Source organism: Platalea leucorodia, assembly GCF_965183815.1.
Source record: "Platalea leucorodia genome assembly, chromosome: 13".
Lineage (NCBI taxonomy): Eukaryota > Metazoa > Chordata > Aves > Pelecaniformes > Threskiornithidae > Platalea > Platalea leucorodia.
This window is the reverse complement of record NC_138835.1, coordinates 7,838,268-7,857,569: the sequence shown is the minus strand read 5'-3', so window position 1 is coordinate 7,857,569 and position 19,302 is coordinate 7,838,268. Positions and strand designations below refer to the sequence as shown.

The 19,302-nt window shown below is 43.5% G+C and overlaps 1 protein-coding gene across 1 annotated transcript in view; it reads left to right on the top strand.

Moving 5' to 3' along the window:
- Positions 1 to 1,673: 1,673 nt before the first annotated feature.
- The window catches only part of DOK5 (docking protein 5), a gene marked incomplete at both ends in the record, with an annotated part of 44,240 nt that continues 26,611 nt past the window's right edge, over positions 1,674 to 19,302 (top strand). The window contains one exon of the mRNA XM_082325656.1: positions 1,674 to 1,739. Within this exon, the coding sequence (XP_082181782.1) occupies positions 1,674 to 1,739 (66 nt within the window). The remainder of the gene's footprint in view (positions 1,740 to 19,302) is intronic.

Here is a 19,302-nt window from a genome sequence, read left to right as displayed (position 1 = left end):
GGTGAAACATGTTTCTGTGCTGAATACACACTTCTATACAAGATGATGCAGGCCGGGTGTCTTTAACTTTTCTAGCTTTCAGCCAGCAATGAAATCTGATGAATGTACTGTGGGACTGGTATTAATGGTGTTCTTGGGTCTGTACGATATATTTAACAAAAACGCATTACTTTGCAATTTTGCAGTGAGGAACCTATGCTTTGTAATATACAACTTCTGTGTTGATTTAGGGTCATATTATCCTAGTGGGGGGACTTGTCTCAGAATATTCTTCTTGTTTCTGGCATACTTTGGTGCATGGGTGTGGAAGTTTTTGCTGTTTCTAGCTGAAGCTGCTCTATTTCATGCATTCTGTAAAATAGCTCAGTGAAAAGGAGAGGGAAGTGTAAAATGATAAAGTAGACTCAGAGGCAAGGACTGCAGACTTGTCTCCTTCATCCTAAGTGAATTAGCCCTTCAGCTAGAGAGTCTTACACTCTATCTCTGTAATCCACTCCATCAATTAATATTTCGTAAAGCCTGCAAAGCATAATCACCTCTTCCAGCAAGAACTGAAAGCACCGGGCTGTTACCACAGCAGAGCAACCACCATCATTTCTGGCTGCTCCTAAAATGAAGGAGCTACATATTTAAACCAGAAAGGGGCCAGTTTTATCGTAGGTAAATTTTGTAGTCATTGAACAACTAGATAAAAACGGGCATCGCTTCCACGTCACTCTGTGCTCGGCGCAGCTGCGAGGTGATTCTCCACTCTGCCTTTCTCCTTGCTACCCCATTCGTAATTTCCATGGCATGATAATTCTCAAAGTCAAAGTCATCTATCTGGCTGACCTCCTCAGACGGCCTATATTTGTAACGCTATTAAAAGATGTCATGAAGAGATGAACAGTCCCTCTTTCCAGGACGTAGTATTTATAGTGTGCCACTCACAGGTAACCCATGTAGAGCAAGCAGGGTCACTGGAGCCCCTCTCTCCTGGGCTCGACGCGTACTTGGCGATATTTGCATGTTCTTGGAAAAGGAGAACTCAGAGGACGCAGAAGGCAACCCCGGGGCCCAGTGCCAGGCAAAGTCTTTCATTACCGAAACCGCACATCGCCTAGAAAATGCAGCACATGCTCGTGTGACATTTCCGCGACACGAAGCGCACCGTAGGACAACAGCTCAGGTTACCGGTCTGTAGAAGGAGGCTCTGGAGCTGCGCCACTTGGCAGACTTTCAGGCATCTGAAAGACTTTCTGGGAAGCCCACTTTCCTGGGGAAAACCACAAGTCAGAGCCTCATCGCCCCGGCACGGTGGGGCAGATCTGATTATTCCCAGCAGACCCACCTGCAGCTGGAGGAAACTACGTGCTTGCTGCAGCGCGGGGTGGCAAAAACATTGAGGCAGCCGTTAGCGCCGCTCCCGAAACGGCCCGGGGCGGTGGGGGCCGGGGGAGCCCTCAGCGCCTGCTCCCCCGCGCCGACTTTGGGGAGGGAGGGCGGCGGGATGGGCGGCCGGGGGGGCCGGGGGCGGGCGCTGCCGCCAGCCCTTCCCTCGGCCCGGCCCGCCCCGCCGCGGGGCCGGGGCGCTCCGCGGGGCGGTGCGGAGCGGGGCGCGGCTCCGGAGGCTGCTGCGCGCCATGCGGGCTGCCTGAGCGGCGCCGGCCGCCGCCAACTTTCCCGGGGGAAGGATGGCCTCCAATTTCAACGACATCGTGAAGCAGGGCTACGTGCGCATCCGGAGCAGGCGGCTGGGGGTGAGTGCTGGCCCCCGCCCGGGCTCGCCCGCGGGGCACCTGCCTTTGGGCTTTTTTTGTTATCTTTTATTTTCCTTCCCCTTCCCTCCTTTGTCCTCCTCTTCTTGTGAACCGAGCTCAGTGGGTGCCTCCGCAGGGGAGACACGAAACAAAAAAATTGGGGGGAGGGGGAGAAGAATAAAGGCACCTAAATGCGCATATATATATATATATGCAATATATATATACACGTATATATATGTATTTTTTTTTTCTCTCTCCCGCTGGGAGATGGGGATGCTGCCTGCCCGGAGGCTGTGCTGCCTCCACCTCCCGGCCCTGCCCTCCCCACGGCGCTCCCCGGCGCGCCCGGAGCCGGGCAGCCGCCCCCAACTTTGGGCCGGGGCTGCGCGGCTGCCGCCGGCGGGAGCGCGGAGGGCTCCGACCGCCGGGGGCGGGGGGCGGCCGGGGGAAGGCGGGGGCCGGGGGTGCCTGGAGGTGCCTGTGCCCTCGGGACTGAGGGGCTGGGGGTGCGGGGCAGCTTTGGGCAGGGGTAAGGGCTGAGAGCGCTCTGTAGCTGCTGAAGTCCTGGGGTTCCTGGGGGGCTGCTGCAAATCAGGGCTTTAAGGTCTTGCGTGGGACAGGTGAAGACCTGGTGATTTCTTTAGGGCTTTTAAGTTCATTGCATTTGAGTTGCACACAGTGAAAATCCAAAAAAGCCCCCTTTACCTCCTTATTTAATTTTAAACTGATTTTAAGTCTGTCCTTTTACTGTCATGGCGTGTTCCTAGTTTCGGGTGTAGGTACTAGATAGGTAACGGTGGCGGGCCGGTTCCCTGCAGTACCTTGGTTGGCGTATGCTCTCTTAAAGCATGGTCTGTTCCTACAGTTCGTGGGCTGCTGCTGCCCGCTCCCCTGAACGGGCTGCCAGAGCCGCTCCAGGAACGGGACCTGATGCTCCGCACCTCCTGTCTGCCTTCCTGAGCCAGCATGGCTTAAGGGGGGTGCGAGCTGGAGGGAGGCTTTGGGTATGCTTTAATTGATGCATCTGCCTCTCAGGATGGGGAAAGTAACCAATTTCTTGTGTTTACTGAGAACTGATGGGTTGGCAATTCTGAATTGTTCCTAGCATGAGTTTTGCATCAAGATTTATTATGGGGGGGTGCGCACAGTCATCTGGAAGCTGTTGCTCGCTCATTACAATTACAGTTTCATTCTCTTGCTGTATCCATGTTCAATGGCTTCTCTACAGTTTTGATAACTTGCATCTACTTGACTTGTTTGGAAACTGGAAAGCGTTTTAAAGTATTCCAGCAGGCATCTCTGAATGGAAAATGCTATTTTTTCTTGTACCTGGACTTGCAGGCATAGTTTGTTCTTTAAGTACCACATGATTCTGTGACAGATGGAGATAACGTCATTATGAGAGAACTTGTAGTAAACTTACCAGAATTAGTGTATCGTAACTATCCTTTCATTACTGAATGTGTATTAGTATTCAGTTTGCTCTAGCATAAATGAAGAGTAAGATTAAACTTTGGCACATCTTTCCATACTGTAACAGTGAAGCCCAAAGGGCATGTGAATAAGGCACATCTAACTCTGAGATAGGTGTAAATTCTGTTCATGCCTGCGCCTTGCCTTTATTAAGGCTTTCCAAACGACTCTGAGGGTGGTGGTGGTGGTGAAGTGTTCAGTGCCCTCTCAGCAGGAGTGCATTTGACAGCTGAATGCAAAAACAGAGGAAGAAATGGAGAATGACACAGAGTCCATGGAAATGGAACAAATGTTAAACGTTTTCTTTGAAAATACAGTTTCTTTATTTGATCTCATTCCTTCTAATTCCAAAGGTTTGTATTGTTAACAATGGCTGGAACGTATGAAAGGAGTGATGGAAAGTGCTTTTGTGAAGAAGTCCAAGCAAAGTCCCAGAGAGTTCCCATGGCCATAGATTTGTTAAAATGAAGAGCCCGGAGTTTGTTGCCCTAAGCTGCCCTTGGCTCTGGGCGTGCTGTCCCGACGGCTTTCCAGTGCTGTGGAGAACATCAGGAGGGAAGCTAGTAGCTGCTGTGATCTGGCTGTCATGGCTTTAGATCTGGTGATGGAGGCCTATGCTATGAGGGAGAGGTGACCTATTCAAATCTTGCTGCTCCATTTGTTTGGAAATAAGTGGTTTCATCAGCAGTAATGCTTTTCTCTCCCTGTAGTTTTCAGTTTAGAGTATTGGCCCACTACTTAAGAACAGACGGTTGAAACATGGCTGCAGATTTCTTCCTGTAACTTGCATTTTCTATAAGCTGCTTAAAAGCCCAGTGCCCTGATTTACAACGCCCAAGTAGAAGCAAGTAATTATGATTAACCCGAGTTCTTTAAACGCAGGACAAGCTTGTGTTGCTTGCGGCAGCAGCGCAACTGTCAGCACCCACTTCTCAGTACGCAGCCCCAGCTAAAACGCGTCCTTTCTCCTTTGTGCATTTTCCTCCTTGCTGCAGGTGTGTATGTGTACGGCTGGCACTGAAGCTGGCTGAGCACCTGGGGCTAGCGCCTGGCTTTAGGAAGAGCTTGAATTCAGTCTTACTCAGTGACTAATGGGAGCTTGGCTTCTTCAGAGGGGAAGGAATGATGCAAACAGCTTGTTTTCTGGTAGCTGTCTTGGGGAGGGCTGTTGGATACCCAGGAGCTGGAGGTGGGAAGGGAAAAAAATTCTTTAGACCTTAAAATACTAACTTTCAAAGAACTTTCCTGTGCCCTCAAAACATTAGGAAGGCCAAGCCTACTCCAGCCCCTGTTTAATTGAGAAGGATTTCAGTCCTGTGTGTGTGGTGAGATGTAAGTGGGAGTTACTAAAATACATTCCAGTATTATGGTGGCACAGCTGTAATCAGTGCATTGTCTTTTCAGACTGAATTCAGCTCCTAGGTTTTTCTCTGTAACACTATGGTAATTCCATCACCAAGGGAACTAGGAACAGAGCCTGTATCTACAAATTATCTCAAGAAATTACTTTTCTGAATAACTGGGTGCAGGTGCTAGATTTGGGAAGAAAGGGGTGCAGAGAAGCAGCTTGCTCAAAACCAAACCTCTTTTAAAAGAAAAATGACAATTCTGGTAGGTCCTACTTTATAATTTCAAGATTGAATTTAGGCTAATTAATTTCGTACCTGGACTGTTTTTGAGCACTTTAAATATGTAAATTTAATTTAATATTATTTAATAGAATAGTCTCCATAGCAACATTTGTATCACATGTGTCTTCTGCAGAGCCAAATATATTCAGGAGACAGCGCGCTCTTCCCGATTCTTTCCGTCCTTATAGGGAGAAAACTAATTCCCTCAGCCAATGGCCTCCTTCTCTTATGTCCTCAGCAGTGACACCGAGCAGGTTGTGTGCTAGAAAACTGCTGACAGTGTAAAAGCCCAACCTGCCAGAGTTCCTTAAAACAAAAAAAAATGAGCTTTGCTCTGCGAGCGGCACAGATGTGTCACTGATGTGACCACTAGTGACCACTGGACCTATGTTTTGGGAAAGAAGATGCTCTGTTGCGCAGAGTGCTTTTGCTTGCAATCACCTTTCATTTGATTAAGAGCTTTATATATGAAACGGGGGAGTCGTTTTATGGCCTCTGTACCTAAAAATGCTTTTTTTGTGCTTATGAGTTTCAAATAGTGTCTTGTTCTGTGATACAGATGTGACCTTTCTGAGGGGGAACATTTTATGAGGATATTTCCTCTCCTTAATGAAAAGGCCAACTCTTTGTGTTTCCATTTTAAGGATGGGTGGATGTGCACTGCTTGTGAACGCACTTGGGCCTTCATTGTAGGTTGGACTGGCTCAACTGAGTGTTCAAATAACTATTAAAAATCAAAACAGGAACGAATTTTTGAAATAGAGGGCCTTTGGTGAGCCTGAAGTGCTTTAAAAGCACTTGATAGTCGTCTTTGAGGTGCAGCCAGCCCACCTCTCCTCACGAGGTGGGAGGCTTCCAGAGGTGTGTGTTGGTTGCAGTCTAACACTTTTATTGAACTCCCTGTTGTTAAGGCTTATCTTACCCTTCCTGGGTCCGCGCCTAAACTCAGTTTTGCTGGAAGCCACGTTTCAATTTGAGCAAGGATTATGCAGCACAGAAGCTGCTCTAAGGATATCCTCTACTGCCGTTGTCAAGGTGTAGGCAGAAGTAAGTGCTGGAGGCTCAAAGTGAAGGCAGGTGGTGTTCCTGAAGCCTGTTCCTCAGGGTACAGGCAGCAGCATTGGGAGTGCTGATGGTGTGTCCCCGGGAGGGTGCCGGCTGCCCTCCTGCACACAGGGCTTTGAAGACGATGCTGTTCCCCTTGGAAGACCCTGCAGAGTTCGCAGGCATCTGGCCTGTCCCTGCCTCTTGATGTATGGGAGACTGCTGGAGCGAGATGCCATGGGGTTAGCTGTCAGCCCCTACTTTCTGGTATGCCAGTAACACACTTGGAGTGTCTTGTTGCATTAAGTGATGAAGTACTGTTAGTGTCAGAGGGAAACAATCTCTTCGATGAACAGCAACTGCCTTGAGCTGTCTGTAGCTAAAAGCAAAATAGTGCTGATCAAACAGAAGTGCCTCAAAGAACCAGCTGAGATGGGCTGGTGGTGAGCAGAGACGTCTCTGTTAAGGAGCTGCACATATTCACAGCTATGCAAAGCCTTGCAGAGTCTGGCTTGGTTCTGCACAATACTTGGTTGACTAGAAATCACTGGTTTCCAAAAATGTTCTCTCTGTCTTGTTCGGAAACTAAGCACCTTCTTCCGCATAGAGGGTTTGGCTGTGGTGGCTTACATGTTGCTGCTTTCCAGGAGGGGTAGAATACCTTTCTGAACATACCTTAAGACAATACAAATACAACCGCACTCTCTCCCAAGCTTTGTCTGCTATGAACACATCTGGCTTGTGTGCAAGTATTTCCATTGTATCCCCATTTCTCAGATAGTATCACTTTTAAGCTCATTAATAGAACAGGTATATCAAAACGTGAGCTTCATTCTGTGTAGTGAGATGCTTGATCTGCTGTGGTACAAGGTGGATCAAAGCTCTGCATGGGCAATGTGAGGAGACTGTGTGACTGAACAATCTTCCAGGAAAAATCCAACAGCAAGGATGGACAGATTCTTTTAAATTTTTAAGGCTTAAAAATAGATGTGGAGCCATCTACAGTAGTTTGTGCTCTTACGTACTCTTCCCTCTGATACAAACTTCCCAATGCTGAAGCAATCTTTATCTGTCTTGCTAATAAAGCTCTTAAAATGTCTTTTTGTTCTGGAAGACTTTTGATGTAAGAGGTCTATGCCATAATCCAATATAAATCCACGTTGAAGTAAGGAATGAATTATGGTTAAAAAATTGAATGTACAGTTGTTTGCATACTTATTTCTTTCATTATAAAGCAAAGAAAGTATTACAGTTGTGATGCTTTCTGCTTCAGCAAACTTCTCTTTAACATTGAAACTATTTCTGTTCCCTGGCTATTCGCAACATGTTACTTCAGGTTGTCTGTTGCTTAATTTCATGGTGAAGATGCAAGAATTGGAGCTGTAAAACAACTTTGACTCTCGCAAATGTAGAAGTAGCCTTCCCAAGCTCAAATGCGTGTTTTCACAAAGGATTCAAGAAAACACTAAAGATCATACGTATCTAAAAGCAGACTAGGAAATGCTGAAATAATTTCCATATGAAAATTAAGGTGACCTGTATTCTAGAAGAGGATGAAGTTTTTTCCTGTATAAAGGCAGGGTTATTAAAATTAGAACAGTGTAGGACAGCATATGCTGCTGAATTAATATACATAGATTACTGCTTCTACATGACAGAAGTACTTAAAACAAATAGTCCTGACAATTTGTTGTTTGTTTTTCTGGGTTGTAAACATCCAGCGTATCTAGTTAGCAATAGTATATGTTCTAGAAAGACAAATACTTTGTAAGGCTTTTCTAACAATCTGCACACTAAAAATAATGTGTGGAACTCTCAAAATTGGACATTATTAACAGGCAGCCTGATTTATTTTATCATTGCCATGATTTTATGAAGGTATTTCTTGCATGTGGAGGTCTGGGAGTCTGCTCCACAAGTTTGTATTACTATCAAATTATTACAGGCTATTAAAAACACTCATTTGGGAGGATCCATTGACTTTAATGGAGCTGTGCTAACAGCTAAGTATCTGTTCCTAAAAATGCAGGTCTCTGCAGAGGCTTCTCTATCTGTTTGTCAGAGAATAAAGCTCATGGAGAAGAAGAGAGGAGTAAAGTGGAATTTTTTTACCTAGCAATCTGTTTCTCGTACCTCTGTCTGGCAAAGGAAATGCTGCTAACAGATTTTTGCAGAATCCTGTCTCATGAGGTATCTTCCACTTTGCACTTAGGAGGCGAGGCACAGAACCGTTCTTGCAGTCGTATCTGTTTAACAACACTTCTAATTAAATCCGCAGTCTGCGCAGCCTGCTCTTGGGGTTGTGTGTAACCCCATCTGTTGGAGGCACCTCCTTGTTATGCAAGGAATGATCAGCCTCATCTGTCTATTAGAGTGGGTCCTCCACGGAAATTTGGGCTGGATCCAAGAAAAAGATCCGAGCACCCAATGTGAGGGTTAGCGGGGTTTTAGCAGCTGAAGCCCAAAAGTGCAATTCTGATCCCACTTGTGTTTCTCCATGGGAGTTTCCTAAGGACACGGAGATCAGCCAGTGTCCTCCAGGGCTTCAGTCATGGCAAGCACTGGGTGGTCCAGTATCTGATGTGTTCCTGCAGCCCTGCCTGGGGGTTTCTGCCACTATCCTCTGATGGGGCCAGATCTTCTGGGAACAAATGCATAGAACGGAGTTTTAGACGATGGCTTTCACCACCTTTAACAAAGGTGGATAAACTTCTGCCTATATCTCTAGCAACAAGGCTACCTGAAGAACTAAAGACAAACTAAGCTCAGTCCAGACCTCTCCTTTCCAACCGCTCCTTTGGCAGGGCCCTTTCCTGGCTGTGCTGGGGAGCATGTGGGTCAGGGGATTCAGCCTTTCCTCCTCAGTGTCCTTGCCCTCACTGATGGGGCAGCATAATTTGATTTGTTGTGCCTCTCCAAATCAACTTGGGCATAATTAAGTGATTTCTCATTACAAGGGTGGCCTTACGCAAGTGCTGAATGTTACTGGAAATGTGGCTGCTAGGTAGGACCTGACTTCTTGCAGTGAAGGCAAGGAGAAAAATCAGAAGCTGTACTTGTGAAAGCAACTATGTTGATACCATTGATCTCGCTGGCGCAAGGATTACATTAACATACAGTCAAAAAAGTTTGTGTGGGTGCTGTTCTTCTGAACACTGTTTAACGCTCATCTGAACCAGCTTAAAGTAAAGTTCAGTAAAGTCTTGATCATAGTGAAACTGGGGAAGTAAAAATGAGGTAACTGTAACAGGGTCTCTTCTGAAAGATGTGACTGCTGGAACTACAACAGTAGACTTGTTCCCTCTTTAGTATTAACCTTGTTAAGGACAGAAACTAGATCTGTGCGTGTCAATTTTCTTTGCTTGATGGGTCTGACTAGCCCAAAACCTCTTAATCACATCAGTGGGAAGGAATGTGGTGTAAGTGGTGTGCTCCAATGCAGAACTAGGGCTCTCCTCGCCAACCCCATAACAGGAATTTGTAATAGTTCAGTCTTCAGTTTGTGGCAGAGGAGGGAGCTGACTTCTTCACAACTTTGTAACTAGTTGCTTGTTTCTAGGAAATGCTTCCTTAAGTGGAGTAACGTGTGCAGTACTTAGATATTTCTGGAATGATTTGAAAACAATGAAAAATCATTCTTAGGTTTCTGGACTGCTTCTTACTTTGATTAATGCTTTACCTGCAATATTAAGGATTTTTTTTCTTTAGTATTTAGAAAATAAGTGAAAAATTCATGTAAAATTAGGAGGATGTTAATCTCATGTTTGAGTATTGCATGAGTACTTACATGTTGGACAGTGGCCATATACTAGATTTAAGTGGGAAAATACAACAATTTATGCTATAGGCTGTTCCTTGGCAAGTATAGCATTAACGCTTACTGCATACACTTGCTTTAGGACTAGATGTGAAAACTTCAGATTCATGCCTAGAAGTTTGGAAAAACTTTTGTATAAAGTTTTGGACTTGTCCACTTCAGCTTTTTTTTTTTAAACTGCAGCAGAAATTTTTGACTGTCAAAAGCTGAAAAGAAATGAAGCTTTCAGGGTTTTCCATTCTTGATTTTAATTAAACTGACTTCTGTAGAAACTTCATTGAGAAGATTGGTGTTGAACGTTTAAAATGACATGTACTTTTACAAGTTTTGCATAGCACTGTTTCTGTGAAACCCAGTAGGAGGAGAGGTAAAATGGGGGAGAGACAATCTGCAGGACTAGAACCATATGGTTAAAGAGATTGGTGCTTGAATAAGCGTGCCAGAAAGTTAATATGGGGATTTTAGAGTATGAGCTGTGAAAACTGGAAAGAAGAATGATGTAAGGCTGGGCGGGGAAGGAGAAGTTGTCTGCCTATGTCTACATTGGAAGCAGCTTTATTAATCAAACTCTAGTGTTCACCTGTACAGCTCCTTTCAGTCTGGAAGCATTGAGACAGAGAAAAACTGAACAGATTTCTTATGTACCAACTTCAACCTGCAAGATATTAAGCCCATTGGATATTCACATTTGTAGGAAACTGTTAAATAAGGTGTTGGAAGATATTCACAGATATTAAGATTTCTTACTGCTTGGAACTTGTTAGTGGCAGAAGAGATAGGATCCAGGACATTGCTTAGAAAGTTTGAGCTTTTATCCTTGGGCTGATAAGGGGAAGAATACCAGTAAATGTCATCAAGACCTAATGTAGCTCCATCTGGCTGCTGGCATTAGGTCTATCGGCCCATGAGCAAGTTCCCTTTGGATTTCCTCTGGCACAAAGTTAATGGGATTTGAGTCCAAGTAGGTAGGTGTCTTGGTGGGGTTTCCTCTGGAATTGAAGCAAAGATCCTCAAAGCAAAGAAGTTGAGCTGGACAAAAGTGAACAGTGCTTGTTATTCAGGAGCTGCTCACCTTGCATGATCTATGTGTTAGAGGACCAGGGTACTTAGCACCATCTTCAGGATGAGTTAAAAGGAGGTTTTGCAACTCACGTGGTGGAATTACATTTTGTTTCTTCTCTTAAGGTGTCTTAATTTTTGCCTTGTGAAAACAGGATGGAGAAGCAAGGGTCTGATATCTTTCCCATGGCCTCCCAGTTTGCATCGCACTGCTTTTCCTATCTGAGTTTCATTTTGGGGCAGCATCTGAGTTTGTTTTGGATATCACTCATAGCCCAAGCTATGATTCTAAATGGAGCTGGGAAATCTGGAGGTTTGTCTATCTTAAAAATAGGCAAATCTGATCTTTAGGATTGTGTGGAGAGAAACAAGAGAGAGCCTAATTTGGTTCCAAAAAAACCCCACCAAAATCCCCCAAAACAAGCCTAAGAACTGTTCCAGTTTTTCTCCAAGAGGCAGAAGATGGGAGATTATGCAGATCATGATTTGGAGTATGAAATTCCTGTTTTGATGGTGGCCCTTTTTAGGAGCAGGAACAGCTTTTCTTGTGCTTTCCAGCATATGTTTTCTGCTAAATTACCTTCCACATTCTTCTTTGGAAGATGGGCTTAGTTTGTTAAGCAAAACAATGAGACTACAAATTTACCTTTTTCCATAACCTGAGTTAACTAGTAAACAAGTGGTTCTTACCCCTTTGCTATCTTGTTTTAAAGATGGAGTTTTCATTTTAACATGTCTAATGGAAACCTGACCAGAACACCCTTTTTCTTCTGCTTTTATCTCAAACACTTCCCTCATCTTCTGCCAGTTGTGGGTCCCAGTTCTGCATTTTCACTATTTGTTCTTCCTTTGTTAGACCAAGGTCTGTATGGTTTCTGGAGGTGACTGCACTAGCTGCTCTGCATACAAAAGGGTATGCCAAGAATGATTGTAAAGGCAATGAAAGAAAAAGAAAACCCAATTGTGAGCAGGTGAATTTTAGTTGTTCGTGGCTTTGATGCCTTCATCAATTTGTTACACAGTGTGAAGGCGCTTCTCTTGCTGGCGTGTATGGGCATTCCCCTGAAGTTACATCAGTGACAAATTAACATTTTGCAGTGTTTGTGGAAACACTTGAAAGAAAGTAACAGATACAAGGTCTGCGCCTGAGACTGACATCTTAATTTGATGTTTGTGTAGTTTTAGGTATACCATGGAAGTTGATGGACTGTTCCTATTATCTTCTTGTCTGACTTCAAGTGCTGTCAGAGATAGCAGTGAAAGTTCAAGCTATTGGAATGAATAGTGTTTTTTTTTTTTTTTTTTTTTTTTTTTCCCCTTTACTGAAAATAATGTAACTTGTTTCAATTCAAAATATCAGTACGGTAAAATCAGTTGTATTTCTCCCCAGTAACGTTAATGTAGGAGATTCAGTTGTCCCTTTACTTACTAACTAATGTTTTTCTGGGCAACTATCAATGCCCTGTGGTCAGCAAAGGAAAAATTCCACTCCGGAAAGGAGACATTCCGTTATTGTCTCCACATCAGCAAGGATGGATGTGAGCTGATTGTACTGAATTAACTGCATACTGTTGAGTGGCATACTCTTGGCACAGTGCTTATGGTAAAATACAAGTGGCTATTCTCTGTTCAATGAAGTAGTGCAAATTAAGACAGTATTCTGCTAAGCTTTTATAGACATTTTTTATGCAGCAGTCATACTTTCTTGAGGATGGAGTCTACCTAAATGTGAATGAACTCTTGAACTCTTTTCTTAATTAGTACTACACAGCTGGGACATGAGAAATTAATAGAAGTTGGGTTTGTCCATTTGAACTAATGTGTAGATCAGCCTAAGCAAATGCAAGAGGACTGCAAGAGCTAGTGGAAAGCTGAAGTCTACCAGGGAAATACTGGCTCTGGAATCGTTGTTTTAATCTGTGTTTCTTTAAGTCAATATTAGTCTTTCCCCCACAACCCAAAACAAAAGAAAAAAAAAACACATAAACAAGCAAAACTCTCCCCCCAGCCTCAGTTGCACCTTTACTAGAAAACTGACTGAATTTTGTTTTTTAAAATATTGGGCAAACTGGTGACATTTTTCATCTGGTCAGCAGCTTTAAAAGTTCTGGCAGAGCAACAGAGCTCTTACCTGCAGGGTCATTGGTTTATACCCAGGATGGAGTCCCTCTGCTGATCGCAGGCCTTGCGGGCTTTCTGCTGTGACTTGGATCCTTTTGTGCACGTGCCTTCAGTAATTCAGGATACACTGAAGGTTATCACTCTGAAGCCAGTGCAGCAAAGTGCTTGAAAAGACAAATGCATTTTGATTGCCATGGACTCGTCCCTGCAGCAGCCTTGAACAGAGTATCAGTCCATCTAGCAGTCTAGGCAAATGGCTTCAGTTATTTGGGGCAATCCTGTAAGGCAATGCTGAAGTGCTTGTTACTATGATTTAATGGGCTGTAATTCTGTCACTCTTAACAAAGCACTGTATTTTGGTGAAGTCCAGCTTGCAGTGACTCACTTGGTAGCATTATTTGCTCTTCCATGCATGTTCACTTTGATTTTAAAACCGATCCAAGCTCCAGAGAGGCTGGGGGAATGACCTATGACTGCATAGCTTTGTTGTCAGGATTGGAAGAAAAATGTGGAAGGAAAGCTAGGTTTACCTTGTGTTGAGACAGTACGATGGACTAACCTTGAGACTTACTTGAGGTGTCTGGAGGGTGTCTGGAGGGATGGGAGGTAGTTTATTTGTTACAGGAAACCTCTGATGCTTTCTGAAGCTTGCAGTTAAATTAATTGGTGAATGGCAAAGGATGCCAACAGGCTAGAAATGGGCAGTTATACCCATCTGTTAGTTACGGGCTTGCAGGGCATTTGTCATCCTTGGCTCTCCAAGCAGCACATAACGAGCATCATTAACTGGATTTAACAGGTGGGCAAGTGGCAACAGGTACACCTGAATTGTTCAAGTCATACACTGAAGACTGAGAAACTAAAGCCCTTCTCCCACGTCTGGCTTTGGATGCTGGCAGCTTACTGCTGAAGAATTTACCAAGATAAAGGCCCAATTCATGTGCAGTTTCTGCCCTCTTTTTGTCTCATTATGTGTAGTTTTAAAATTACAAGTCCAACTCTGAAATGCAGCTCTTACAAATGGTTGTATGCTCTGGGGGGCTGAAACAAAGCCTGTTGCTGGGAGTTTGTGAGCAAGTACGGTTCATCTCCAAAGATGGAGCAAGCCCCATCTGTGCCTTCTGACAGCTGAGTTCAGGAGAGCATCCCCCTACCATGGGTTTAGCAGGTGAGCTTGTGTTCTTGTTAGAGCTGTGAGCGGCTGATACCAAGGGTTAGCGCATGTGTACTCTGCAGCCTCTTTGCATCTGATGTACTAATTAGTGAGCTCTGTGAACTGTTAATGAGCTGTATCAATGCCATTTTCCCCCTATAGCCCATGTAATTAAACTAACCAAGTCAGACACTTAGTGACAAAAAAGAATAATTCCAAACCATAATTCATCGCAGTCATTTTAAGTTATTCAGCAGTTACCTAATTCTAAGACAGTACTAAATTGTGTTAATTCACTGGACCGCACTAATGGCCTGACCCAGCAGGACAGCACATCCAACTGCACTCTGTAGAGCTCAGCCAGCGCGAGCTGGCTGCACAGAGTCAGTTTTTAGTCTGCATTGAAGCCTTTACTATTTTTTCTTCCTTTAGTAGTTGGAGTCCTAGGCTGATTTTCTCCTATCCAGTTTCATGCCTAGAATTATCTGTGCCCATATATAACGCTTAGCAGATGTTCAGGGAACCAAATCAGATACTTAGCTCCAGTCTGACTTTTTTTAAACTGTCACTAGCAAGAGAGGGTTTCTGCTGTAAATGCTTCTTGGCACTTGGAGGCACTCTCCTCTAATGGCCTTACGCAGCCCAGAATTATAACCTTTTCTGTGTATGATTAAAAAAAAAAAAAAAAAAAACAAACCAGCAGCCCTATACTTTGAAGGCTGTAAGTCCATAAAGAAGGGTCTGAAAGTGGCAGGGTATTTCAGGTAATGCTCTCTTTCTAATGATACTGCATCCAACTCATCATTTTTGCAGGGAGAGTAGACTGGAAGTTGAAGTCTTGCTTTTAATATCTTTTAGGTCCTGACATTCTAGACAGTCATTAGAGAAACTGAAAAAGGGAGTCAAGTTCTATATTGCCCTCCATCATATCAAACAGCATGACTGCTTATCCCTTACATCTCCTGTGTAGTTTATTACACAGTGTACTTTACTTACACATTAGTTTATCAACAAGTCTCCTGTGAGTTGCATGTAAGGAGCACCTGCCAATGCAAATTCAAGGCACCATGAACTGAGTAGAGAAGGGGAAGAAATGACTCCTTTGCAGAACACTTGTGATACTCATGTGGGACAAGCAAGTCCTAAATCCCAGCCCTGTCTTCTTAATGACGTTTTGCATTAGCGGCTATCAGTGTTCTGTTTCAGGTGCCAACCTCCCAGGTGTCCTGCGTTCCTGGAGCCCTTTCCCTGCCCCTTGAGGTCCAGAATGCTGTTTTAGGTGTCCCCCCCAAGTCTGGTGGCTTCTCTGCCCTGTCTGGACTGAATAATAGCCCAAAAAGCTTGTATGTAAAGCTTGTATCCAAAGCCCTCAAAAGCTTGTATGTCAGAGAGATTTCACTGGTAATGTGCTCTGGCCAGGATCTGTAACTAAGATGCCTCTGAACTCTAGACTTCGAGCTGCTGAGTGCATCAGCAATTTGAAGGGGTACATTGCTTCTAAACTACTTTATTGACACTACTTTATTGGTTCACTGTAAAGGGCTCTCATAAGCTCTTGGGTGTCCCTTAAAAAATTTAAATATCTTCTACCAGGCTGGAATGTATCAGCAAATCCCTTCTTGTCTTTCAATGAGCCCATTCCATCTTGAAATCTGCCAGAGGTGACCTGTGCCAGCAGCAGCGGTTTTGTTGAGCATTTTTTTCCCTGGTATATGCCAGTTACAAGCAAAAGCTGTAAAATGCTGCTTGTGTTTCCCTGTCAACGTCCATTGTCACAGAGCATAGTATAGACATGAAATGAAACAAAGGCTCCGTTACTAAATTGTTAGGTAATCTTGGGTGAGCCATTTTACTGTCTCTGCTTAGATTATGCTCCTCACCACCCTGCCATGGCTTGGACAATGTGCCCGAGATCACAGCGTGCAGACTTTCAGTTGCTGAGGGTGTGTTGGCAGTGGGATGAATCTCACGTAATCATGAAGGACAAAAAAAAATCAGAACAAAGTTGCCTTCTAACTAGTGCGTCAAGTGGGAATGCATCTGTAGGCTCAAATCCAGCTGCTTGGTGTTTTAAACTAAGGCTGGAGGAATGGCTTTGAGTTCTGAGCCTGAACCATTAACAAAAATCCCACTTGTGGTTGATGCAATTCCAGTTGGGAGGGAAGGGGTAGAACGAAAGAGTTTTTGAAGAGGAAAGACTGATTAAAATGCCTCATATTTTAGAGCAGTAGGCATCTGTTGTGACTTGCATTAGTAAATGTAAGAGTAAAAGAAGGTGTATAGATTCATAAAGATCTGCCAAGCATTTTTTTGTGCACTGGTCTTATAGCAAGTTCTGGCCAGTGCCAAAGCTGGATTTTGTAACTTGATGAAAAAAAAACTTTGCAATACTGAGCAACATTGTGCATTCTGAACAGGCACAGAGACAAGATTACAGCTTCATTCCCTATTAGCAACTGTGGATGACTTCTTAGTGTAAAATATTGTTTCTGAAGATGTATACTGAATGAGAGGAAGGAGTGAGGTTTCTCTCTCCACAAATGTGTTTCCTGGGGGAAGGAGACATCTAGATTATTTTCTGTAGTCCCCCAGAGAAGAAGATAGCTTGATGTAAACCAACTATGATTTATGTAGTCATTATAACCTGATCACAATGAATAATGCAATATCGCTTACTCATAACACACTCGCATTAAATGGGTATCTGGGAAAGTGAAATCGTCTTGTTGCCAAGTGCAACGATATCTTTACAGACATGTGAACAACTTTGCTGCTTATTTTACAAAGCCAGTGAACCAGTCCACATTTCTATGCACCATCTAAGTCATGCTAAGCACATTTCAGTACAAGTTAACTATGTTTACAGCTATGTGATTCTTTCTAGTAGTCCATCTACTTGTAGTTGTTTTATACTTACATTGTGTTTTTTCAGAATGAAATAGCACTGAATACAGCTGCCAATACGGGGATGAAGTGGGCAAGGGACAAAGCTGAGCTGGAAAAGTAGAAGCAAGTCATAACCTTGCGAAGAAATAGTAACCATTCTAAGAAATACATTCAAATTAAGTACTTCCATTTTGTGAAGTCGTGGAAGGATTGTGGGGTCTTCACTAGAGCCACACAGTCCCATTCAACATGATACATAAGGCGTCATCATACTTGCTGATACGTAGATCTCTTTACTAGAAAGCAGTCCTCCAGTCTTTCACAAAGAAACAGCTACCTAATGGAGATCTACTGCTTCAGACATGTCTGAGGAGTGAATATAATTAAATGAATGAGCTGCAGTCTGTCTTTGTTGGCAATATTCCATTTTTCTAGATGCAAAGCAAAATTCTAGATCCAGTCGCCTCAAAAATTTCCTTCAGGCTAAGGATTCTATCTCAGGGCTCTTTACCACCTTTTGAATCCGAAGTGACATATTTAAAATAGAAGAATTAAGATCCAAACACTAAGCACTAGCTGGCTAATTTTCTGTGTGACCAGCTCCCTGTTGGAAGGGACCTTGTACCTGGAACTCCAACCTGCTGGAGATTCCCTGGCAAAGTTCAGCAAAAACACTCAAATAATTTTCCATATGCAGCTGAGGTACTTCAGTGGGTGAGCTATCTACCAGCCTTGGATAAAGTGGCAGCATTTTTTTCCCCACCAAAAAAAAAAATAAAATCAGAACATACTGTGGGAAATTTCTTGTGCTATTATGCTGTGCCTTTACTAGATTATCTGTTTCTAGAGGTTATCGCAGTCACAAAAGACAAGTTCCTGGCAGTAGCCTAGGCTTTCTGGTAATCATCCCAAGCTGCATAATAGTACTTTCAGCTACTGCTTTGAAAAAAGCAAAGTTTGTGTTTATTTGACAGCAAGTTCAGTGTCCTTGTAAATGCAGCTCATTGTAATTCTTTGTTTTAGGGCAGAGAGCAGAAAAACACAACGCAGGAATAAAATAGGGCAGCTTTCCCTGAAGGTTCACTTGTTCGCAAAGGATAAATTTGCCAGATGAGACTTTGTGCTGCTGTCTCTGACCTCTATATCCCTCTTAAATAACAAATAAGGGGTGGGATTGTTTGGTCCTGAAATAAAAGAGGTTTGCTTTGCCATAGTGTAGTGGAAGCCACATATCTTAGTTTTAAAAAATAGCCAGTTTTAAACTCCCTGCCCCAAGATATGAAAAATAGCCTCCCCCACCAATTTCTAAATGTTTGGCTATTTCCAGATGCTTTTTTAGATCAGTTGCTGAATAAAAGTATTGAGGGGTGGGGTAAACTTGCTTTGGACTGAAATGCAAATTTTAGTTTCTAAGTTCAAATGTTTGTTTCTTCTGTGGAATAGTTTGCGCTCCATGTATAAAGAATGACATTTTAGGCACTCAAAAATCTAGCTCTTCGTTATCTTGCTTTTCTGATCAGTTGGGAGGTGGTGAAGACTGCCAGATCTCCCTCCCCACACCCATTTCCAGGATGGTCCAGGGGTTTGGGTCATCACGTAGGACAGCAAGCCTCCGGTTTCAGTTTCCCTCTCTGCATGAGAGTATCCTCCAACCACAACTGAACCATGAAACCCAGGAAAGTCAAAAGAAATTTTTCCACTTTCCTCAGCCAGATGCTGACCAGTTCCAGCTGAGGTTAACAGCTCCTTTGCTTGACAGTGTATTTCCAGCATCAGAAGGAGCATGGGAATGGCTGAGCAATCCTGCCTGGTTTTGAAGGCATAGCACTGAGAGGCAGGAATTCAAATACTCAGATTGCATCATTCCTTTGAAGTCGCTCCTTCTTTGACTTCAGTTGTGGTAATGATTTATATCAACTGATCTTTAGAGCTAAGAATAGAACTGTTTTGACGTGACCTTGGACATGCATATTGGATCACCTATCTGGGTTTCAGATGATCCACTTCATAAACAGTTGCATTATTTCCCTCAAGTTTTACATTGTTACCTGCGTGATGGGCTGCTAAAAGCTGAAATTTTCAGGCGAGACCATAGGAAGTAGATGCTAATTTTTAATACTGAAATTAAATTTTGAGTTAGGCTTTCTCGGAAGATCTCACAGCAAGAACTTTGTAAGTTTTAGGTGTTATGCAAATGACAGCTATTACTGTTCTCTCTCAGCACATCAGATCCTGATTTGCTGTTTGGATTATCTAATCACTGTCAGCCCAAGTGTTTGGAGTGGAAGTAATTACAGCAGTACTTTGAACTAATTCCTATTCATGGAGTAGTAGTGAAAATGTTGATTTGAAGGATAAGTGAACTAAGTATTCATG